Below are 25,001 nucleotides of genomic sequence, written 5' to 3'. Positions count from 1 at the left end.
TAATATACACTGACAGATTAAGCTGATGTGGGTGTTTGGAAAGATTGCACATATGCGGACCCTTTTGATCATCGAACCAAAATAATATTTATAGGGTTTGAATGAATTCTTTTTCTGACTTTTGTATTTGTTTTAGTGTGAGGGTTATCATAAAAATCTTCTTCAAAAAGTTGTTTTAGGTTAGAGGGTTGTGTCTCGAATCTAAACATGTGTTACAGATTTAAAAAATTTTGACTCGTCCTTCAGTTATAAAAAATCCACGTCAGTATTGGTATTTGAAAAATAAGATTATTTTCTCTGATTTTTGGACTTTTCGTAATATATATCAAATTATATTTATATATTCATTTTGTTCTATTTTTCGAACTTTTCTTTTTTTTTATAAATAAATTTTATATCACTTCCCTGCAGAATACTGACTCCATTAACAGTCACTGACTTCACTGACTTCACTAACATTTCGATGATCAATTCATTTCAAATTTGATTTTTTGTCAATATTCTTTTTTGAGAAATGCATTTTCATTCTTTACTTATTTGAATAAATATTTATCAATATTTGCATATGCAATTGTTTGTTCTTATTTTTGATATTCTGACGTGAACATTATTACTCAGCCCGTCAGGAAACCAATTTTGTCAGTCAATAGTCACAAAGTCACACATGTTTACTCGAGTCTTCTTTTTATGGTTTTGATGAGAAAAGTGAGTTTTTTTATAGACCATATTTTTAGGGTTAGGGATATAGATAAAAGAATAAGTGAAAATTAAACCCATTGGGGTCCAGAAATAGCACAACAGGTTAGGGTGTTGGAACAGGACGAGAAGGATGCGGGTTCGATTCCTCCCGTATTCTTCTTTTCTTTGCAAAAATTTTCAAAAAATTTGAGGTCCCTACATGTGCATTCTTGCCGGGTGTTTTCCGTATTTGAATACATAAGATTGTTTTTCAACTCAATCTGTGGATCAAAAAATATTGTTTAATTATTCCAAAAATTTGATTAATAACAACGCATAAGGTAATTTTTTCCTTTGTTTCAAACAAATCAAGTGCTCTTGACTTGCAAAACTCCAAATAATACTCTTTTGTTCAATCAGGTTCGAAGCTGAAAACAAGTATTGTTTTTCATCAATATCTCAAAAATAACAAGCATTTATTGTCACAGTGAATTCCAAAAAACCTATAACAATATCTTCGAAAGATATTCTTTTTGCTTTTAACTCAGAAAAAATCCTTTGCTTGTGATTCATAACAAATGAGTTAACAAAATATATGATATAAATAAACAAAACTTTGTATAATTTCGTTTCATGTCACATATTCGAGTGAACAAAATAATGATCTTCTTTCTTTCGCCCCTTCTTGAACTTTCACTTGTTTCTTTTTTGGTAAAAACAAACTTTTTTAATTGTCTCTGAAATGTTATGGTTTCATATTATCAGTAATTAAAATTTCAATGTTATTATTGCTTTTCTGTTCATTAAATTCTTTAGCTTGTTTTTTTCCAACTTTTTCACATTTCAGACTTGTGACAAGTCAGTGACAAAAGTGGATTTCAGTGGCTTTTTTATTCCAAGTTTCGCTGATCTTGTCACTAAACCATAATCAGAAAATTTTAATATTAAATAATTTTTAGTTTTTCGCTTTCATTACGAATATGCTTTTTCTTTTTCAAAAACAATACTAATTTCATATAATCAGCATTTAATTTTATTTTTCCGTAAGAATAAATTTGTAATTTAAATTCTGAAAATAAAACTGTTTTTTGATCAAAAAAAAAAATGAACCTGTCGGTCACCTGTGTCAGTAACTGGTAAAAATTACCACTTGTAGTACAGGTCTATTTGAAATTCTATGACTATTTCAAAAATAACAAAAGAAAGAAATAATTATGGTGGACTATTTTTGAAACCGTTGATTGTTGCTTTTCAACAAATTTTACAATTTTTCCCTCAAAGAAAACAAACTCATTTGCCTCGTAATTATTCTTCTTCCTGCGTAACGAAATATATTCAAAAAAAATTTTTTATAATGAGAAATCAGAAGAAATTACATTCTTCAAGACTCTCTAAAAATTAAAAAATGTTTTTTTCTTTATGGTGAATTGCAAGTCGTTTCATTTATGTGTGTCACAAAAATTTGAAAACTTCAAGCCAATAATAGAGTTAATTGACGAAAAGTTAACTGTCAACGGCTGTTGAGTTTATTCCACTGTCCACGGTTTTTGAATGTGTCCACCATTGCTAATGTTTACAATATAACAATCTTGAAATATTGAAATTTTCAAAGTGTTGAAATCATTCAATTAATAACTTATGGATCTTTTCAAAATATGATTTTTTCGCTATTGATCTTTTATAATTACAACAAATACTACATCAGAATTTGTGTTATTGAAATATTCAAACGGCTTTTCCCCACTCAAATATTGGATTTTTGTCAAAGTGTTACTTCAATTATCGCAAATAAATATAACGTTTTTTCAACAAAATTTCCATTAATTAAAATCTTATCGCTGTAATTCAAAACTTCAAATTCTGTTCATTGCTGTTGATTGAATTATTAAAATTGGTATTTTTTGAACTTTCGAGAAAATGTTATTCTTGAACGATTTGTGTTCGATTTCTGATCATCAATTCATCCATTATTTTTTTGATCCTTCATATTATTCATTTTCCCCATATGTGTAATATTTATTGTAAAGTTCATTTTGTTTGATTAACTGGTGAAAATAAGAACTGAAATTATTTATCAAAAATTAATTCCAACTCACAAAAATACAACGGCATGAAAACAAATGCTAAATAATGTTCTTTTTATCCTTCTTGTGAAGTTTTATGAGTTGGAATGATATTTTGTTGAAAATATTCGGTTTTCATTTTCACCGAAAAGGTTGCTGAAGGAATTTTTAAAAGAAAATTTTTATTATCAATTCATTCTCACTGAAATGAAGATATTCTTCCTTTTAATGAATGTTCATGTTCTTTATTGCATTTTGAAAAAGTTCGATTGAAAAGATGTTTAAAGTGATAAAAATAAATCTGCTCGATAAAACCCGAATATAAAACATTTGTTTCATTTTTGAATTAATAATTAAAATACGTGACTTTCTTAATGTCTGAAATTAAAAATAATAATTATCTTTAGTATTTTTCAGGATTTTTAATCAAGGAATATCGGTTATTTCTTTTTTTGTATTTCATATGTTTAATATAAAAGTGAGAAAATAATTTTTCATTATTCGCTCGCTAAAAAAAAAAAAAAAAAAAAAAAAAAAAAAAAAAAAAAAAAAAAAAAAAAACATCAAGCATCATCACTTGGCGAATTTGAATAATAAATTTTATTTGATGTGAGATTAATCATATTGAAGAGAAAATTGTAGGATTTGTTTACAAAAGTTATTAATAAATAATCTGTTTTATTGATCCCACAAATATAAAATGTGCAACTTTTCAAAAAAGAAAATACGATTTTTTGAAATATGGTTAATAATTTTTGAATCCAGATTATTTTATTCAAAAATTTCGGTTTTGGTATTCACTTTGATTATTGACATATAAACATTGAAAAGTCTTAACTTATATTCGAAGACAATTTTTTGATGAATTCAATTTCAAACATCTTTATTTTTAACAATTCTTAAGATTTTTTTTTTTTTGAATGAATAATTCTTCTTCAAAGAAATGAAACTTTTGAAAAATCAACGCACTGAAAAAAGTTGTGATTTCAAAAATGAATCACCCATATTGTGAAATGAAGAGGATGTGGATGACAAAGAAACAAAAGACAAAGATTTATGTGGTTCTTGTGACTGAAACAGTGCATATAAACATTCTTAACAAAGAATCTATCGATCTTTCCATTTTATTCTGTGATAATCTTTTGAAAATCTGGATAAATCTTTAATAAATGATATTTCAGATATTCCTTTTATTTTTTTCATTCATGTTCGATTAACAGTAAAATAATGTTCAAATGGGAGAAAATGCGGACAAAGATGCTTTTTTTCTCTTAAAACAATTAATTATTGTTTCATTCAAATAATTATAAAATTTAATAAGATTTCAAAAAAAAATGGTTTTTCATGTATTCAAATTAATGTCAATGATATCCTTTCAAGATTTTTTCAAACCCTCACACAAATTTCATGAAAAAAACTTTTTTCATTTGTATTTCTTCTGTACATAACGTTCATCCAGAGAGTTTAATTTTTCGATGAAAATGCCTTAGGGAAAAATTTTTCACCAGATGATAAAAAAATTGGACATTTATATGAATTGTTAATTGTTAAAAAAAAATGAATGAATGATCATTTTGTTGATCATTGTTAATCAATGAAAATATCTCAATGAAAATGATTATTGAATGCTATCGTTGAAACAGTGAAAAGCAATTCCTTCGTTTGAAAATAGGAAAATATTATATTCATCTCCTATTAAAATTTATTTTAATAGCATTTCAATGAACTTTTTGCAATCCTTTTTTTTCTTTTTTGAAAAAGTTGTATTTGTTTAATAATTGGGTCATAAAAAATAAATCTTTTTTTGATCACTATTTTAAAAAAAACTTCAAATTTCCCAATGGAAATAATGATGTTTCATCATATATGGGTGATTATTTTTGAAATCATAACTTTTTTCGAGCAACTTATTTTTCAAACGTAATTTGTCTTTGTGAAGGAATTATGAATTTAATTTGAAAATACAGCTCAACTATTTAAAAAAGCAAATGCTTGTGCAAAAACAAATATAAAGATATTTTTTTCAAGCATTTTAACTTTTCAATGTTTTTTTTTTTGAAAATAATCAAGTGATATTTTTTTCAGAAATGTTTTAAAAAAAAAAGATTATATCAAAAAGAATCACCACTTTGGAAAATGAGTTTCTTTCAAATACAACATCTCTTTGTCAAAAAACACTTTTGTCGTTTTTTTTTTTCATGATTAAGAAATAGTGTGAAGTGTGTTAAATAGAGTATCATTTAATCATGACATTATTTCTTGGCAAGTTCCAAGAATATGGACCAGCAATTAAAAATTCTTTTCATAAATAATACAAAAGAATATGTTATATAAATGAATAATAAATTAGTTTTATTTGTCGATAATGCACTTTTTATATCTTTATATTTTTAATTCGATCTATCCAATAAATATTTTTTCAACTTTTTTTAATATCAATTCTTTGTTTTCTGCTTGTCATTGATATGTGATGTTTTCGAACGCTTGCTTTTATTGTGCTCATTTTTTTGGAAATACAAATATGCAATATTTTCTATTTTTTCCATGTTTTTTCGAACGAATAAATTTCCCATGAGTTTTTTCTTTTGCATTGAATATTTAGGGAACAAAAGAATGCATGAATTTCGAAATCATCAAAAAACAATCAAATGTCGAAAACAAACAGCATTTTTTGCAAATAGTATTTATGATTGAATAGGAAAATCAAAATTCAATTTTATTGTTTATTTCATCGATGATATTAATTCCCATTCATATCAAGCAATCAGAATCTTTATCAAAATAACATGCATAAATAAAATTTTTATTTTGCATTATACTTTAAAAAGGAAAAACTTAAAAACAAAAAAATAAAAAGGCAAAGTGGATTTTTCAGTTACAGTTTTTCTATTGTGATCTTCATTATTCAGCAGCTTCATCAACTGAGCATCAAATCTGTGTAGTTAGAAGTTTCCTCTTCTTAGCACCTTTGAAATCGAAGTTTTTGGATTTGAAGTTCAAACACTCGGCTCAGAAGGATGCAAAAAGGGAGGAGCGATGTCTTTTGGGCTGAAAGGGGCAGATGTGCAGCTGAAAATGAGGAATGTGGGAATTACAAGTACAGTCAAAACCGGATATAATCACACCAGTTTTTGCACGACTTTTTGTGACTATATCCGATTGTGATAATAAACGATGCTGCTTCACACAGAAAAAATTAAAAATTAATTTTTGAAATAATTAATTTTGGGTAGATTTTTTAATTTTTGGAAATTCTACACAAATACACATTTTTCAATAGAAATAACAATTTTTATTGTTTTATTATATTATTCAGACTTATTTAAGCACATTTTTGAAAAATCAAAAATTGAAATTTTTGATCAAAAAATCGATTTTTCATTGAAAAAAGCACCCATTATTATTTAAAATGTGATTATATATTTTCATCCCTGTGATTATATTCGATGGAAAATGAATGAAAATCTATCAAAAAATATCGGTGCATCGGAAAATGTGACAATAAACGAATGTGATAATATTCGACGTGATTATATCCGGTTTTGACTGTAGTCCCTTCAGCATTTCTGTAGGATGTGGGGGAGGAATCTATTTGGAATGTGAAACAGACAACAATGACAGATATTCATTTTCAGAGATAAGTGTTGGAGGAAACAAGGCACACCAGGGAAGAGACATGTTCATTGTGGCGAATGATCTGAGGAAGGGAGTGAATTCTGAGTTGTTTGCATTTGCAACGCAATTTGAGGACAAAACGAATGCGCTGGTTGGATTTGACAGGAGTTATTTTAACGAGGCAGTTGATCTGATGATTTTTGTGGAAGGTTTTGTGAATGCATCTGTTCTGGTTGAGGCGCCAGCAGGGCAGAACGAGGTGTTTTGTGGGAACATATATGTTCCTTGCCAATCGCTTGACTATTCTGTCAATCGACTTGCAGAGAGCAGTGCAGATGAGCCACTTCGTGTGATCACTGTAAAATCGAATGGCTCGATCGAAAATGACATTTCACTCAACTCAGTCAATGTTGTGTCATTTGGCAAAGAACACAGCGGGATTAACATCAGCACCAATGTTCCTTTTGCATCTGGGAGTGTTGTTTCATCAACAGCTGCTCTTTCGTTTTCTTCGATCGATTTTCATATTCCTTCTGTTTTTGCTGTTGAGACACCCGAAGGTGCTTCGTTGTTTTCCTCTTCGACAGAAGCAGGAAACATCCAATTTTCATTGTGCTCTTTCATTCTCACTTCTTCAGAATCGAAAGATGTTTCAAGTTGCGTGCATTTGATCAGCGTTTTGGGTGGAGCTGTGCAGCTTTCTCAATGCCATGCAGATAAAGCAGAGTTTTCTGTTACGCCTTTTGTGATTTCACAAGCAGCCCAAGCTTCATTCGAGGGAGTTAGCTTTACGCATTTGTCATTTTCATCTTGTTCACTTTTCGATCTGATTCCTTCAACAACAGAAGAGAAAGATGATTATTCCTCTTCAGCCAATCAAGAATCTCAGCCAACTGAAATAAGCTTCAAGAACTGTGAATTCAAATCTCTTCATGTGAGTGAGTATGACGAGCAGCCTTCGTTTGGATCTGTTCAGCTTGAGACGCATCTGTCAATTGTGAACTGCTCTTTGGATGATTTGACATCTGCGTTGAGTGTGGAAGGCAGAGGAATGAGAATTGAACTTGGAAGAGAAGGAAGCTTCTGTCTGAAGGGAGAAAATTCCGAGCAGTTAAGTTCTGTTAGCCATTGCATTTGCTCGACTTTTGTCGGAAAAGGAGGGTTTTTGTATCTGAGCTGCTGCAACTCGATCGATGGATTTTCTTTGTCTGATTTGGTGTTTTCTGAGAATGAAGCATATGTTGGAAGAAACATGTTTATATTGAGCTCTGATTTGAATTCTGCAGATGTCATTGAAAGGTTGATGTTTGATTGGACCGAATGGAAGAACACAACAGCTTTCTTTTGAACAGATGGAGTGAACTTTTCAGAAGGCATAACTTTGGACAAGCTGCTGTTTGATCACACAAACAATTCTGTTGTTGTGTCGTTGAGTGGAAGAGACATCCACAGGTGCGGATCAGAAAAGGAGCCTAGTCAGTCGTTTTGGGAAGGGATGAGGCATTTTTGAAAAGGAATTCAGTTCAGAGAAATTAAAATCAACACAAGTGCTTCCATTTCAGACGAGTGGGACCTTTCAAACAGCTCAATAAGTCCAGCTGTTCCTTCTTCTCCTGGTTATTCTTCTTCTTCCTCTTCCTCTGATGAGCCTTCCTCAGATGAATGCACAATCAATGTGGGAAAAGCTATTCAATCTCTTTCTGAGCCTTCTGAGGCTGTGCTTACAAACAAGCTTGTGCTCACATTCACCTCCATCAACTTCTGCCTGCCTTCGTCTTTCGAAACATCGCAAAAGGAACTTCTTTTCACTGAGACAGGAACAGCCACACTTAACAAATGCTCCTTTGCGATGCAGACAGCAGAAGAAGGCATTGCCTTTGTGCTATTCCATGTTTCGTCTGGGACACTTTCGATTGAAGAGTCCAAAATGGCCGAGCTCTCCTTTGCGACATCAGCCATTTAACTTGCTGCGCCGGTTGCACATTTTGTGGCGAGTGCGTTTTCTGTTGATGTTCTGAATTTTGCAGATGGATCGTTTATTTCTGTGGGCGATGCAGAAGAGAAGGGTAATGAGGAATCTAGTTTATCAGGGAATGACAAAGAAATGATAGCAAGCGAAATCAGACTGGAGAATCTTCAGTGGCATCTCATTTGCAGCACAAATGCGAAGGCGTCGATCATTTCTTATGAGAGCGCGCTGTCTGTACAGCTGATGATGGACAACTCGACATTCAGCGACTGCAACAGCGAGTCTCGGCTGGGAGGGGCGTTTTGTGTGTGGATGAAGGAGAAGGCGGGTGGGTTGGCCGGCAGCTGGGCAAATGAAGGCAGTGTGCTGGCGAATCTGTCATCTTTTGTTACATGTGCGTGCTCAACGAGTAAAGGCAGAGGAGGCGCAATTGCATTAAACTGCCTGGACGATTCAGAAGATTCAGATGCACAGTCTTCGGAGAAAGCGAAGGCGCTGCCAATCAAATTTCTGCTGATTCGGTTTTCTTTGAACAGAGCGAGTGTGGCGAAGGATCTTTTCATTGTATGCCGATCGATTGCTGAGCAGATCAACGAGGCGCTGTTTGTGATGGACTTCAGCGAGTTGGCCTTCGACAGAGAAAATGTCATCTACGGGGTGGACAAGGTTCACGACGAGCCAATTGATTTTGTGCCATTTATTGTGTTCTACAAGTCAGAGAAGATATTTGTGTCAGTAGAAAACGGGAAGAACGAGAAGGACTGTGGGCGAAGGGAAGACCCGTGAGAGACGCTGAGCATGGCTGTGCTGCATCTGAACGACGAGCTGTACCAGAACGTGCTGGTGGTGAAGAAGGCAGCTGTTTCAGCAGAGACAGCCATTTCATCAGCGACAGTTCAGGCAGTCGGAGGCAGCCCAGCTGTTTTTGAGTTCAACTCCGAAATCGCTCAGACCGATGGAAGCGCCCATTGTGTGGTGTCTTCGTCTGAGGAGTGCAGCATTTTGGAGATGGGCATCGTGTTCGGCCCCAGCTTCGTTTCACCACATCGCTCTGTCTTTGGAGTGAGGAACGGAAATCTTACGCTCAGTGACTGCACAATCACGTCAGAAGAGCCGGAGCAGCTGGCAAATACTGTAATTTGTGTTGAGAGTCATTGTTTGTGTTTGAGCAATGTTTATTTCTCAACAATCTCCTTGCAGGAATCAAGGAAACAACCATCAGCAGAAGCGTTTGGTGAAAAGTGATTTGTTTGGATTTCTTTTGCTTAGACTTCATCTGAATCTCCTTCATCTTTGTATTCTTCGTTGTCTTTAAAAAAAGTTAAAAGCAGGTAAATCATTAATTGAGATTTTCTCAAACTCCACTGTAGCATTGATTGGAGTGATCTTCAAAGAGTTATCTTTATTTGTTGTGTCAGCTGTAACCTCTAAGTTGTCAAATTCATTATCAAGAACAAATAAAACTTTTTTAACATCGCATGAAGGAGCAGATACATTATCGTTTCATTTTTCTGGATTTCTTCCATAAAAGTTCTTGATTAAATTCAGTTTGAAAATTTTATCAATAGATCAAATATTGCACAACATCAGTTTTATAAAAGTAAGCTTTCATTCAATGAAATTCATGTTCTTATTTTTGATAAAAAAATTTTTTTCTAAATTGAGTAAAAACATAACGATTTTATTTGTTTTGAATAAGAACTGTCAAAAATGGTGATTTGAAAATTCAAGAAAAAGCTAAAAGCAATTAAATATAAAATTAATCTGTAGAATTCCTTGTAACGAGAGGAATAAGCTCCAAGCCTTCATTGATGAGACGAAATAAAAATAGGAAATTTATATAAATATTTATGGGATAGATCGAATGAAAAAATTAAAAGTTATTTTCATTGCATTATCGACAAATAAAACTAATTTATTATTCATTTATATAACATATTCTTTTGTATTATTTATGAAAAGAACTTTTAATTGCTGGTCCATATTCTTGGAACTTGCCCCAATTTCTTTCAACAGAAGGCAAATTGAACTAAAAACCACCTCGCAAATCTTTATAATACAAAAAAATAATCAAAGAGAGCATGTTGTTTATAAAATTTCAAAAGAATGATTTGTGGAAAAATCGGGATTTATTTATTAGCCTCCCATTTAGATGCATCAGCTCCATCCCCAGCCCAATCGAATGATGTTTCTGTTTCAAGTTCATTATCTGATTCTGAAGATTCTTCTTCGCGAAGCATTTCTGCTCCAACCTCTTCCTAATCTCCTTTTCACACAAAAGCTTCATCCTCAAGAGCTTTGTATTCTTCATCACTGTATTTCATCACATTCAACAAAAAAATTAAAAAAAAACTTTTCTATTTCTGAAAAAGAAAAATGAATATACATATTCTTGCATTCTATTCGGTCTCACTCCATGTGAAGGCATGAACTTACGTAACGCAGCTCACAACGATTCGATATTATTTGTGCAAGCACAGGTAATTGGATCTGAATAAGTACAAAATAACATTTCATGAAAAAAGACAATAAAAAAAGTGGAAAAAAAACCTACAAAATGCTCGGAATGATTGACAGTCTTGTGTGTGAATCCATTCTCACCAAAAGAAAAATACACTTTCTATTGATCAGAGTGAATTTCTGTTCCAGGACGAATATATTTTTTTATTAACGGAATTAATACTAAAGCAGATCGCTTTGCCACAGGGTAAACAAATGCTTTTCCTCCACGATCCTGAGCTCCGAAAATCCAAATTTGTTTCTTTGTACGACCTAACAAAAAAGTTCAATTGATAATTAAGTTTCAATAGATATTGAATCAGTACCTCTCTTGTATTTTCGCCTTCTCCAAACAGCTTCGTCAATTTCCACAATGCGGCCAGGACCTCCTATGGGAGTTTGAATTCCACCAATCATCTGAGCACATGTTCTCATGCAAATGCAATAATAATAAGAAACACTATGTCTTTATCATTTGGTTAGAGATGATGTTTGTTTTGAGTTGAGATGATTGTTTTAGAAGAAAAGGATCAGAATAAGATTTGAAATTGAAAGCCTAGATTTTGAAAACGGAGTTCCTGTTCTATTAGAGACTTCTTTTCGGAATTTGCTGAATCTGAAGAACCATTTTCCTTCGCTTCCTCTAATCAAAATCATTAATGAACGACAAGTTGCAATTGGGCATCATCTGACAGTGTTAATCACATTGTCGTGAAGCTATTGCATGGTTTTCCCATTATCGCAAAAAATCTTTGTGAATTCTGTTTTTCCTCCATCAAATGATTTAATATTTGACATTCGTTAATGTTTTTTGGAAAATATATATACTCATCAATACTTAATCTTTCAATTTTGTGCACAAATATTTTGAATTTTTCATGGGTTGATCAATTTTTTTTCTATAAAATCTGACTTTTCCACTAATTAACGATTGAATTATCTTTTCAAATGTGCTTTAAACATATGATCTCATGTTTATCAATTATTTGGCAAGGTGGAGAATAAGTGCCATATTCTCTTCAAAATGCTGAAAATTTATAAAAAAAAAAATAAAGCTGTTTATTTATTTTGTTTTTGTTTTTGAGCTCTCACACAAATCGAAAAAGCGAAAAAAAGCATCAAAAAAAGTCGAAGATGAGTCACAACTTCAAGTAACATTCAGAAATTCTTTTTTTGGATTAATTAAATTTTTTGGATTTTTTGTGATAAAATGATTTGATATCAAATAAAAAACATGCTAAAAGTGAATTTTCCATTTTAAAAAAATATTTTTTTTCTGGGAAATATCAAAATTTCGAATATATTATGGTTATGAACGTACTATTATTATTAAATTAAAATTAAAATCGATATATATAATAAATTCAAGATAAATTTTTATGATATTCTTTCCTTTATTGTTCTTTTATATAGTGAAGAAATAGAAAAAGTTATCAATTCATTCAAATATTTATTATTTTTTCTGATCATTTTGCACAATCATTTAAATAAAAGCCATTGATGTGTGAAAAAGTGATTTTTTGAAAAAAACCCTAACCCTATTTATAAAAAATGAACAAAAATTTAACAAAAACCCAAAACCTAATATCTTGATTCGAGAGAAAACCCAAAAGAAGAACGAAATATTACAAGTTCATTTTCACGTATTTTCATACCAAAAAAATAAAAATAAAATAAAATAAAATAAAATAAAATACAAACAAATAAGAATTTCAAATATCTTCAACACACTTGCTTTGAACAGAAAGATTTTTATAAACAAATCAATTTGAACAAAACTTACCCTGGGTGACGTGAAGAAAAAAGTTCGTAACGTCCATCACCAATTTTCCACATTATAATATTAATAATAAACCAATTTATCTAAGAAAAGAACAACAAAAAAATATTATAAATAAATACATGAACATATATAATAATATCTTTTTTGAATTTTTTGTGAATGATCAAGATATCCCATTTCAAAATTATTCATTTTTTATTCAAAAATTATCTTCAAAATGGCTTATTTATTGAATAAATCAGTTTAATCTTGGAAGAATTCAAATTTTTTCACACTTATTTACATATAACTTCAATTTCTTTCTTCTTTATTAACATGTGTTTATTTTGTTTGAATTGTTGGAGTGTGAAACTTTCCAACTGCAATATAAGCAAAAAAATAAAGGAGAAGTATATTGAAAATTCGTTTTTGAGTTTGCGTTTTATGTTAATGCTGAATTTTTAATGATTGTGATAATATCTTATTGATTTTATTCAGAAATGTTTTCTGAGCTTGAAAGATGCAATGGAGATGCGCAGACAGCAAATGGAAGAAATGCATGGAGGAATAGAAACAATGTTAGACAGAGAATTTAATTTGTTTTCCCAAAAAAAATGTTTGATAAAATACACAAAATGATCGAATATAAAAAATTGTGTCTGGCACTGAAGCTGTGTTTGTGGAGCACGTTGAGTATTGGAAAATTTTGATGAGCGTGAATATTGATGGTTTGAATCGTTCGTTTCTTTGTGAAATGTAAGAGAGGTTTATTCTCGAAAAAATAGAAGAAAGAAGAAGAAAAGAAAGAAATGCTCTGGTTTATCTTTGTGATTGTTATCTGTTTCTTTCCAATGGTTAAATTTCAAAAAAAGTTCCTTCCATTTTCGTTCCTTGTCTTTTGAAAGCTGTTTTGAACATAGAGGAAAATGAAGAGCTGCAAAAAGAAGTGGAAATGGAATTGGTGTTTTTGAGTTGCTTTTGGGCAGAATGTGTGAATATATTTATGTTATTTCCAATGTCAAGGTTTTTTTTTGTTTTAATGAAGTTTGTCGAGCAGAAACTGTATCTGAATGGGAAGCGGGAGTAATCCAATGTAATCAGGAACGCAACATTCTTTCTCATCTTAACTATTATTCTATTTGGGAATTTCTGATTCATAAATACTGTTTCAAAAGAAGCTTGGAAGATTTTGTTGAAAATGAGCTGCATTTTGTGAGAGAAGCGGGGAGAGAACTTGGAGAGCTGTCGAAATGTGTGGATTGGAAGAGAGAAATAAGAGAAAAAACTGGAAAAGAAGAAGTGTTTATTATTTGGAGATGGCTCCTTTCGTTGGAGCCATATTTTCTCAACTTTCATTTGTGGAATGAAGAATTTTCTGGGCTTATCAACAGTATTGCTCAGGTATTTCTAGCAGCGACGGATACTTCTGGTATAATGAGCCAAAAATGCATTGAATCAATTCGAAGAGCAGCAGATGACACAAGCGTGAAAGTTGAAGACTTGTTGAAATGGGGAGCTGTAATAATTTTTTTTTTGAGGAAATTCAGCAATCAACAATTGATCACAAAGCAGCATATTTGTGCTTATATTTTTTTTTCTTGTCATAAGGAATGAAAGAAAAAACTGGTTACAAAATGAAAGAGGCAAAGAGAAAGATTGCCAAAAGGGAGATGTTCAAAAAGATAAAAGAAGAAGGATATGAAGAAATCATCGCTATTTTTTGCGAATTGCTTTTTCTTTTTTTAAATAAAAAATATTTTGATTAATTGCCAATGAACACTTTTGTCTATAAAACGTATGATTGAGAAAATAAGATGAAATGAATATTGTCACTTTGATGTTCTTTTTTCTTTTTTTCTCCATTTCACAAAATTGAAACTAGATTTTTATTCGAAATATGAAAAAGTTTTGTTTGTGAATTTTTTCTATTTTTCTTTTTTTATGAATGAAACAAAATTTACAAAAATGGAAACAATCAAATAATCTTATTTCTTCTTTTCTTCAACAACTGAATCAATCTCCAACAGTTTTTCTATAACAAAGATGTTGAATAAACTTAATATTCATTTTTCTTTCAAAGACAATTTTGCAGGTTAAGTCATGATCGAAAATATACACTAAATATAAATTTGAAATGAATAATAACAAAATTAAAACCTCGACAACAAGTCATTCGCAATGTTGTGCAATTGCGTTGAGAAAATAATAAATAGCATTTTCATGTTCTTTCTTTTCATGTATGTATTTCACTGAGAAATTAATGGAGAATTGAGGGAAAAATAAAAAAAAAATTATGGAAATAAAGCAGAAAAACAAAAGCAATAACAATTCTGTAACATTACTGACTATTTGATTCTTCTTGACATCTTTAAAGCATTTACACATTTCTGACTTGGCGTGACGTCAGAGACAGGTGACGTCAGTGACGTGTCAAAAATCCGATAACCGCTTGCACGTCAGTTCAAAATGTGCAATGGTAATTTTGATAATTATTTTTTTTTTTTTGATTTTTTTTTCTTTTTTTTGTGATATGGATAAATCTGTAACGTCAGTCAAAAATCGAAAATGTCTCGTCGGAAGTCACCACGTTACCCAGGGTTAAACTTAACTTTGAAATTTCCAAAAATTGTTCAATTAAAAACAAAAAATTTTGAAATTAGTTTGATCAAAACCATAATACTTTCGAAATCACGATTTTTTTAATTGGAAAAAAGTATATTAAAAATGGGACATTCACCCCTAGCATGTTTATTATTTGATATTAAATCATTCTATCACAAAAAATCCGAAAAAAAAAACGAGTTTCTGAAAATTTCTTAGAGATGTGATTAACCTAACATATGTCTTTTTTAACGAAAATGTCGACTTTGATCGAAAGTTTTTCGATTTAGAATAATTTTTGGTATATATGGTATTTGTTGCACAAAAAATAACTTAAAAAGAAGAATAATTTACCAAATGAGAAGATAACAGCTAATACCAATTAAAAATTTAATTCTCTTTCAAAATAAGAACACGTTTCACATCTCCAAACCAATAAAATAAGAAAACACATTTCTAAATTTAAATAAAAAAGAAATGAATACAACAAATGATTCGAAATGGGTGATTATGAAAGAAAATTAAAAAAATGATAATTTGAATAAACTCAAAATCTGTCTTTCAAATTTAAAACGAGTATGAACTGAAAATATACAAATCGAACTAAAAACAAATCTCAACAAACTGAAAACACTTTTTCAAAATCACAAACACTTTCATAAATATAAAATTTCTAGCAAAAAAAAGGAAAAAGGAGAAAATGAAAAGATGGGAAAATCGGTTGAGAGCTCGGGTTCTATCTTTCAGAAGTGAAAGAGCCCAAAACCTGAAGCGAGCTTTTGCAAGGGGGTGTTTATGGATATCCAATTTATAATGAAAAAAAAATTCATCTGCAAAAAATGTTTCATTGAATTTTTCATGAAAAATCATGCATTGCAACAGAAAGGCTTCTATATTACCCCATGATCTTCTGGTTGCAATGCTGACAGAATACTCTCTTGAGAAACTTAAAAGTCGTTTCTGGCTCTTTTGCTCACTGTTATTCTCAATTATCTCTCAAGACAACAATGTTTCTGTGTCTTCTCCATTGCTTTCTCCCTCCTCTTTTGATTGCTCCTCCAAGTCGATTGCATCTGACACAGTCAACATCACTGCCCCTGCTGGAAAGCGCTGGATAAACTCTTTTTTCAGATTCCCCAGTGTTGGTCGTTGTGAAGGATCTGGCGAAAAGCACTTGCTCACAACAAACGGCATTCCACTCTCCTCCACCAGCTTCATGTCTGGCCTCTCCCCATTCACAATCTTCTGCCCTACCACCTCCCCTTCATGCTCCCCAAACGGAATCTCCAGAGTCAAACACTCCCATAACATCATCCCAATCGAAAAAGCAACTGACTCCTTCGTTGCTCCCATCTTCTTGTTGATCAGCAGCTCTGGCGCCTTCCACCTCAGGCACTCTTTTCTGTTGTATTCATCATCCTCAAACGCTGAAGATGGCAGAGAATCATCATCATCGCTGGCGGATGTCACAATGGTCGATGACGAGATGGATGATGAGTCTGAACTATCATCTGATGAGAAGTCAGAGTGCATCACAACGCAGATCACCATGTGTTCCGAAAACAGTACAATGTGAGGACTCAGAGTGGAGAGGGAAGATAATCCATTTTCCATCTCATCAAAGGAGTGGAGTGCGAGATTGGCCACCCAGAACAGGATCTGAGCAGCTGTCTGCTCCCTCTCCTGCAGAGTCCCAATAGGCATCTCCTTTGTCTTATTCAACCCATGAAGCAACATGAACAGTGAATCCCTCAGATCAACAATCAGTTTTTCGTGAGGAGATGAACAGGCCATTGCATCCACCAGATTGGACATCGATGAGGTTGTTGGGCACAGACTCTCTGATCGAACAAATGTTGAGTCTGAATCTGTTGTTGAAGTTGATGAGATGGATGGTGATGGTGTTCTCTTTCTTGCCTCCTCAACCTCAATTTCCTTTTCGTCAACCTTCTCCAGCATCCATTGTGGAATCTTGTCTGAGTCTCTCCCCAAAATATATTCTGTTGACCCACTCTCGGAGAGAAGATGCTCTGATGACTCTGAATGTTCCATATTCGTCTCATATATTCTTATCTTTATCCTTTCTTCATTCTTCTTTTCTGCCTCCCTCTCAGCTCTTCTCCACTGCTCCTCTGGTGTCATCTCCATCGTCACCATCTCGAATGCCTTCGGATCCTTTCTCACTGTGTCATTCACAATCTCCTCCAATTCCTTTGTTCTTCTCTTTTGCTTTCTCCATCTGACAACAAATATCACAAGTGAGATAAGAATTATCAATAATATCACAACTAGCACAATAACAATCAACAACCAATACGATTTTCCTTCTTTCCCTCCTTCAACAATCCTTTCATCTCCTTTACCAGCACTTTCACTCCTGTTCTTCACAATAAGTGAGTCAGTTGCTGATGGAGAATCTCCTTTCCCAAACACAATCCACACACTCACTTCTGTCTCTTCTCTCACTTTCTCCCATTCTGAACATGAAATGAATGTGTGAATCTCATTCTCTGACGCAAACCCTTCTTCTTCAATCCCCTTTCTCACAATCTCCTCTTCATCCCCATTTTTCATGCTCATCTTCACTGAAAGATCACATGGAAGAAGCAGCTTTCCCGCAATCATCAACTCCAAATTCCCATTTGGCTGTGTTGTGTTCTTCACATCTTCAAGAATTGGAATAAAGAAGGGGGATCCTCTTTCAGTTGCTATCCCTCCCAATTCACATCCCTCGTTCAATATCCACAATGAAGTGTTTTTCTCTATTCCATCTCCCCCTTTCACACTCACAACATTCAACTCCCCATCCCCTTCACAAATCACATTCCTTCGAGCTGATGGATATCCCTCAATCGATGGATTGTTGTTCTCAAACTTTCCATTTTCAATCTTCACACTCCCTCCACTCACACACAACCCACCTCCCTTGCTCTTCATAATCGTTGTTTCCCTCATCTCCGCATTGCTGTTTTCAATATCAACCAATGACCCATTCCATTTGCACAATCCCTCTTTTCTATTGTTTTCTTCATTGATAAACTCGATTTTTTTTTCTCCATCAAACACACATATCTCAATCCTCACATTTTTGGAATTCCTGATCTGCATCATGCTTCCCTCATCAACCGAATTCACACACTTTTCGAATGAGCTGTTCAGCACACTCACCCCTTGCTCAGCTTCTTCCATCCCAATCACACACCCCTTTGACATCACAGTCGCATTCTCAACTCCCATCTCTTTCATCTCCACTTTCACTTTCCCTCCAACACTCACAACATCTCCCTCACATTCAATATTCGATATTCTTGTTTCATCAATTGTCACTTCTGATTCTTCATGAAATGAAAGCACCGATCTTGTTGAATACAAATCTCTGAATGTTGTTTCAGATATCTTCAGCTCTCCACTTTCCACACTCACAATAGAACTGTTCAACTTCATAAACTCAACTGTTGTTGAAGAAGAGAAGAATTCACATTCTTGTATTTTCGTCATTCCATTCTTCACTTTCATGAGATAATTGTGAGTTGACTCAAATCCATCTTCAAACTGGAATGAGCACCTCTCCACTGAACATTCATTCACAAACTCCATCACACAATCCTTCTCACCTGATTTCTCAATCTTGCAGTTCAACCGAACAATCCCCTGTGTCTTTTTCAATGAATTCACAACCAGATCCCCAATCACACACTCCTTCCTCACAAACCCTTCTCCATCAATCAGAATCCCATTCATCACCCCTTCCTGAATGTGCTCAACCCCACAGTTGATGCTGGAACAAGGATTGCTCTGTGATCCACATCCCCTCCCATCACTCCCTCTCCCACTCACAAACACCTGTGCCGAATAATAGAATGTGATCAGCGGAATCAGATCAACATCTCCCTCGCTCCAAACATCCCTCCCACAGATCGAGTTGTTCGAGTTCAGTGACTCCTGGTTGTAGTTCAGCGCAAACAGTGTTTCGTTGATCTGGCGAGCAATCGAGTGGCATCTGACAAATATGTCTTTCCCCACATGCGCCTCATTCATCACAAACAGAATGTTCACAATCTTGAAATTCAGAGGCGGAATCTGACTCTCATTTCCATAATTGGCATGTGGGTCTGATCCATCAATAAACAATCCTCCTCCACACCCTGTCTCACTCGAGCACTTGCACATCGAAAACGAGCTCCCATTCACTTTCAACATTGATTCTTCACTCTTCAGCACCACTCTCATCCCCCCTCCTTCATCACTCAAACCACTCTTGCAACTCGACATCGAACACTCATCCATCACACACTCCACCCCATCCTCAAATGATCCCACATCAACAACACTCGCTCCAATCCCTTCATTCGTGATGTTCGCAAATGAACACCCAACAACCCTCAAAACTGGTCTGTTCCCATTTGAAAACACCTTCTTTTCTCCATTCATCTGGTTTTCATCTTCAATCATCGAAATCAGACTTCTTTCTGTCACATCAGCAAATGAGATGTTCACATTCTGAACAGTCACCTCATGTGCACTTGAACTGAAGGCAATCAACCCTTTCAACTCTGAAATCAAGCTCAACGAACACCCCTCAATCACAACACTCCCCCCATTCACTCTCATCACACAATATCCAAAACTTTCTGCCACCCCCCTCCCTGGGCCAAATGAACAATCTGAGACAGACAATAATGTGTTTGTTCCAGAGGATTCAATCAACACTTCGTGATGGGTTGTGATGGCTGGCTTGGTGAATGACACATTCACAAATGACAGACTCACATTCAAGGAGATCATTGAACCATCATCAGACAAATCATTCTCATCTTCATCACTGATCGTCACTCCTGTTCCTTTCTTTGTCCCTTCAATCACCACTTTTGGTGACTCTGAAATTGATGATGAAAATGAAATGGAATGGCTCAGCAACCCTGATCCCACAATGGCAATATGTGTTTCTCCTTCTCCAAGTGTTGGATATCGAAGTGATATCAAGTGGTCAATCGATGAACATGGTGCTTCTGAATACCCACACCCACTGAAGTCTCCTCCTTTCTCTCGAGAAACAAACCCATCCCCACTCCAGTTCCTCCACAAATACACAACCAGCGGAATCACATATCCCTCCTCTCCTGCTGTCTTCCTCTCCCATCCACACAACTCATCCAATGATCCCAACTCCTCTTCCTTTATCTCCCATTTCAAGTGCTCCTCATTCACAATCTTTCTCAAATCCCATCCCGAAACAAACACATTCTTCCCTTTCCAGGCATCACATCTCTCAAATTCCATCCCTTCCATCACAAAGGACCCCATCTCATCTGCCAGCTTCACAAACATCCCTCCTCCCATTCCTCTCCCTCCTTCCTCAATATCCTCTCTTGGCACTTCACACCCTGAATATTTCACTCCTTTCATTTCCAAACTCCCTCCCTTCCCCACTGATATCTTCATCCCTCCCCCTTTCATCCCACTTCCACCTGAACACACTGATGACAAATTGCATTCTTCAATATTCACAACCCCATTCACACCCATCTCCACATTCAAACATCCTCCTCCTCCTCCTCCAATTCCGCCAACGACTTCCACTCCACTCATTCGGCTGTTATTCATCTCCAATTCAATTCCATTCGAAACAACAATTGGCAATTTCCCATTCATTCTCACTCCCCCTTCCATCGCAAATCCATTCACAACCACACCTCCTCCTTCAATGCAAATCACATTGAATCCAATCATTTCATCATTTCCAAATGAGACAGAGCAACTGGTGATTGTTATGGTAGATGATGAGGAGTGAATAAATCCACTTCTCTTCCCATTCATTTCATCATTCAGCACAAATGACAAATATCTCATCTCAAATGATTTTGAACACTCAATGAGGTTGTTTTGATTTATCGATCCTTCATCTCTCACAATCACCCTCATCCCTTCTTCTTTCCCTGAAACACTCACCTCAAATGATGCCACTTTCATCTCATTCTTTATCAATGATTCTGATGCAACTTCAATTTCATTCACATTGATGCTCGCTCTCTTCCCAACACAATAGTCAATCGTCAAACACCCAAACTCCTCAAACCCACAATGGCTCTGATCCAGTGCCCTCTCTCCTTTCCCATCAACTCTCAGCTTTGTCCCGATTGAACACAAATACACAAACAGCGGAATCACTTCCCCTTCTCTCCCATCCTCACTCCCACACAACTTCAACACATCTGTTGGAATCACACCAAAATCAAAAAATGAAAATGAACTCCCATTCACTTTCCACTCCAACAACACTCCTCCACCACATTCAACAAACATATCCTTCCCATATTGAGCTTTGTTATCCTCTCCAAACACAAACAAACCCTCTCTTCCCGATTCCATTTTCATTGAACCATCCCTGCTCTCCATCATAATCATCATCCCTCCCCCTCTCCCTTTTCTTCTCCCTTCTGAACTCTCCCCTGAACACTTCGCCTCACACCCATCAATCACACAACTCCCATTCACAACAACACTCCCTTCCCCCTTCACAACAACACTCATCCCACCTCCTCTTCCACCAACACACCTGCACCCCTTCACAACACACGACTCAATCACAATCATCCCATTCTTCCCCTCATCCCCTTCTGCTCCAACCACTCCGCTCACCCATCCTCCATCTCCACTTCTCTTCTCAATGTTGTTCACCTCACATCCACAAAACACAACCGATTCCACCCCTTCGCCAAACTCAATCACTGAATGCTCTCCAAATATCAAGGTCTCTGTGATCACCAATCCCTCCACTTTCACTTTTCCCCCAACCACATTCACAAAGCAATATCCAATGAGATTCTCAGATGAACAAACAACAGAACAGTCAGTGAGTGTGAGGAGAATGGAATTGGATGTGATCAGAGATGATGATGATGCACCAGATAGAGCAGATGGAATACAGAACTTGATGTTTCTCATTGAACACTTGCTCTGAACCTCAATCAGACAAGATGACTCAAAATTCTCTGGTGCTTTCACACCAACCTCCATCCCTTTTGTGGCACATGAAATCTCCCATTCATGGCCATCTGTCATTCCAACTGCCTCACAAAGCTCATATCCTGAATCCAATTCGATCTTCTTGTTTGTGTCGGGATATCTCACCTGCGCTGCATGGGTGATGGTGGCACACGGATAATAGTCAAACCCACAGAACCACGAGTCGTATCCACCCAGCCCATCCTTCCCCTTCCCCACATGAATTGCATCTGGATATGAATCCAAATACACATTCAGTGGGAACAGCCCCATCGTTGTGTCACTCCGATCATATCCCACCAGCTCATTGTATTTTGAATTGTCACGCTGGACATTCAGCTTTTCTGTTGTTATTCCCCAGTTCACAGAATTGCTCCCATTCACAAACACAAAATTCCCCCCCAATGAAGCAGAACACCCTGAAAAGTCAACTGACACAATCGAGAAGTCAATCGAGTTGTCAGCCAGATACAGCATCATCCCTCCTCCATATTCGCTACTTGTGCATCTGTTCATTGTTGTTGTTCTTTCAGCTTGAAGCTTGCTTGTGGGTGACAATAGGTCAACCTTGATCCCACCACCACTGCCATTCTCACACTCACAATCTTCGATTGTCACATTCTGAACAACAAATGTCTCCCCTTCTGCCACACTCTTTGCCACAACCACCCCATCTCCTTCTGTCAACTTCACATTCCTCACTGTTAAGTTCGCCAGCGTGCTCTCTCCAGAAGCAGTGGCTGTCAAAAATAGAGCAGATGATGACGAAGAAAAAGATAAAACAGGTTCAGAGAACAATGATTGAGAAATATTCATATTAATGATCTCCACATCAGTCATCGACAGCTGTGAAAGCACCACCACAAACACTGAAGAAGATATGGCATGGTCTCCAATATTGCTCGTGGTGATCACAACATCCTCCAATGAGAGTGACCCACTCCCATCAGACACAACAACCACACTTGGTGAAGAAGGATTTGCACTTGAGTTGCAATCAACCTTCATGTGCAATAAATCAAGGTGACCTGTTGACACACTGAACAGCGCTCCAACTGATGAAAGTGTCTTCGTTCCAATAGCACTTATCTCGCTTCCAACTCCCATAACTCTCATCTTCTTCGACACTATTTCTATTGTTGCTGCCTCGCTTGTGTGATTCCCTTCCATCAGCGTGATCGACAAGCTCAATAATATTTCACACATCTCAAAAGCCTTCTTCACTGAAAGGCATGGATGCTTCTCATTTGCTCCACATTGCTCATTTGAGTCATCCCCATTCACAGAAACATATAACGTTTTATCTTTCAACCAATCCTTCTTTTCAGTGTGTTGAAACGCCCAATTCCATGAACTAATATAATTATATCCATAGCACACTCTCTGTTCATCTGTATTTGAAGATAAGCATTCTTTGAGCGGATTTTCCGAATACAAAAATAAATTATAGCTATCGTAAAACATCATGTCATGCCCGTATGATGGATTGTTATTACATTTGCATTCATAGAAAAACAAAAAATAACAATAGAATGTGCCATTTTGTATTGATGATTGATTTGAATGAAAATACATTCCTCCGCCCTCTCGCTCTGCAGAACATAAAATAAACTGAATGTTCCTCATTTTGAATTGTTCAGGAACATGCCTGCAATAAAAGCCTCCACCATAAATATGTGAAACTGAACATGAAGAAAGACTGCAGTCAAACAGGCATGAACTTTCACCTCCCCCATTTTCTCCTCCAATGCATTCTTTTCCAGAAACCTGAAATGACTGCAATAATAATCCTCCTCCATAGTCAAATGCGCTGCAATTCTGAAATTTGCACCCGCTGATCCGAGTGCAAAAAGAAATGGAAGTTGCATATAACCCTCCTCCATGATGATTTTCTGCATGACATTCATTAAACAAAGAATTTTCAATAAGAAAAGATCTAATCGAATAGCACATGATCCCGCCTCCGCGACTGTATGCCACACATCCATTGAATATACAATGTGATACAAAAAGTTCTCCATTTCCCAGATTGTACATGCAGATGGCCCCTCCGCTTGACACTCCATCAGTCCACGAGTCACTTTCTCCAGTTGTTGTCGATCCATTCCATTCGCACCAAGTGAATGAGTTTGCTCCATTGAATGTTTCATTTTGTCTCCCCGGAGTCAATTTTCTATCTGCAGTTCCAATGCATTCAACATTTCTTGTCCGACAGCACCAAACGAATGAGGTGTTAAAAGCAGTCAAAGAGGCCAAGGGGTTGTTCAGAGAGGGAACAATCCCTCCATCATATGCATCGCAAACTGATGAGAATAAGCAACTACTCATCATGCAAGTGGTTTGGGTTGACATTGTTGTTGAAGGTGAACATGCCCCATTTGCTGTTGAAATATTGGAAAATGTCAGTTGAGAGAGGGATACAAGGGGTATTGATGGTGAAAAGAAAAATGGAGCTGATGACACACAAAAAGAGGAAAAATGAGATGAACAAACAGAAACATGAAATTTCTGAGAAATCTCTCCTTCTTGTGCTTTTGAAGAGAAAAGAGATGGAAATGTCTCCAAAAACCCATTTGAGCGCGATCTGAGTGAAATATTCTTGAAAACCCCACAACCTCCAGTGAAACAAAATGGAGACATTCCGCTCATCAAAAAAAGACCACACTCGTTCAATTCAACGAGACTTTCATCCCCTGCTTTTACAATATTTCTCTCTTCATGTTGAATCATCCCCAATGATTTGAACTTCATTGAAGAATTGATCAGAATAAAACATCCTTCAATCTCACTTTCTTCAAATATTTTTTCA

The 25,001-nt window shown here is 35.2% G+C and overlaps 5 protein-coding genes across 5 annotated transcripts; 3 read left to right on the top strand and 2 right to left on the bottom strand.

Annotated features, from left to right (window-relative positions):
- Window positions 1–6,417: 6,417 nt before the first annotated feature.
- MONOS_11598 (uncharacterized protein) lies at window positions 6,418–8,319 on the top strand (the record flags this gene model as incomplete). Its single annotated transcript, XM_067864142.1, has 2 exons — window positions 6,418–7,661; window positions 7,905–8,319. The coding sequence occupies 2 exons, from the start codon at window positions 6,418–6,420 to the stop codon at window positions 8,317–8,319; spliced, it is 1,659 nt and encodes a 552-aa protein (XP_067725151.1).
- A 141-nt stretch (window positions 8,320–8,460) lies between these two features.
- Window positions 8,461–9,111, top strand: MONOS_11599 (uncharacterized protein; the record flags this gene model as incomplete). The annotated part of the gene is made up of 1 exon (XM_067864143.1): window positions 8,461–9,111. One exon carries the CDS (start codon window positions 8,461–8,463, stop codon window positions 9,109–9,111), a length of 651 nt encoding a protein of 216 aa, XP_067725150.1.
- A 1,834-nt stretch (window positions 9,112–10,945) lies between these two features.
- Window positions 10,946–11,259, bottom strand: MONOS_11600 (uncharacterized protein; the record flags this gene model as incomplete). Its single annotated transcript, XM_067864146.1, has 2 exons — window positions 10,946–11,097; window positions 11,151–11,259. The coding sequence occupies 2 exons, from the start codon at window positions 11,257–11,259 to the stop codon at window positions 10,946–10,948; spliced, it is 261 nt and encodes an 86-aa protein (XP_067725149.1).
- A 4,924-nt stretch (window positions 11,260–16,183) lies between these two features.
- MONOS_11601 (uncharacterized protein) lies at window positions 16,184–23,659 on the bottom strand (the record flags this gene model as incomplete). Its single annotated transcript, XM_067864147.1, has 1 exon — window positions 16,184–23,659. One exon carries the CDS (start codon window positions 23,657–23,659, stop codon window positions 16,184–16,186), a length of 7,476 nt encoding a protein of 2,491 aa, XP_067725148.1.
- Window positions 23,660–24,143: 484 nt separating this feature from the next.
- Window positions 24,144–24,602, top strand: MONOS_11602 (uncharacterized protein; the record flags this gene model as incomplete). Its single annotated transcript, XM_067864148.1, has 1 exon — window positions 24,144–24,602. The coding sequence occupies one exon, from the start codon at window positions 24,144–24,146 to the stop codon at window positions 24,600–24,602; it is 459 nt and encodes a 152-aa protein (XP_067725147.1).
- Window positions 24,603–25,001: the final 399 nt, after the last annotated feature.

This window comes from Monocercomonoides exilis (genome assembly GCF_001643675.1).
Source record: "Monocercomonoides exilis strain PA203 chromosome Unknown scaffold30-1206723, whole genome shotgun sequence".
NCBI lineage: Eukaryota > Preaxostyla > Oxymonadida > Polymastigidae > Monocercomonoides > Monocercomonoides exilis.
The sequence above is the reverse complement of the archived record's forward strand: the minus strand, read 5'-3'. Positions and strand labels throughout refer to the sequence as shown.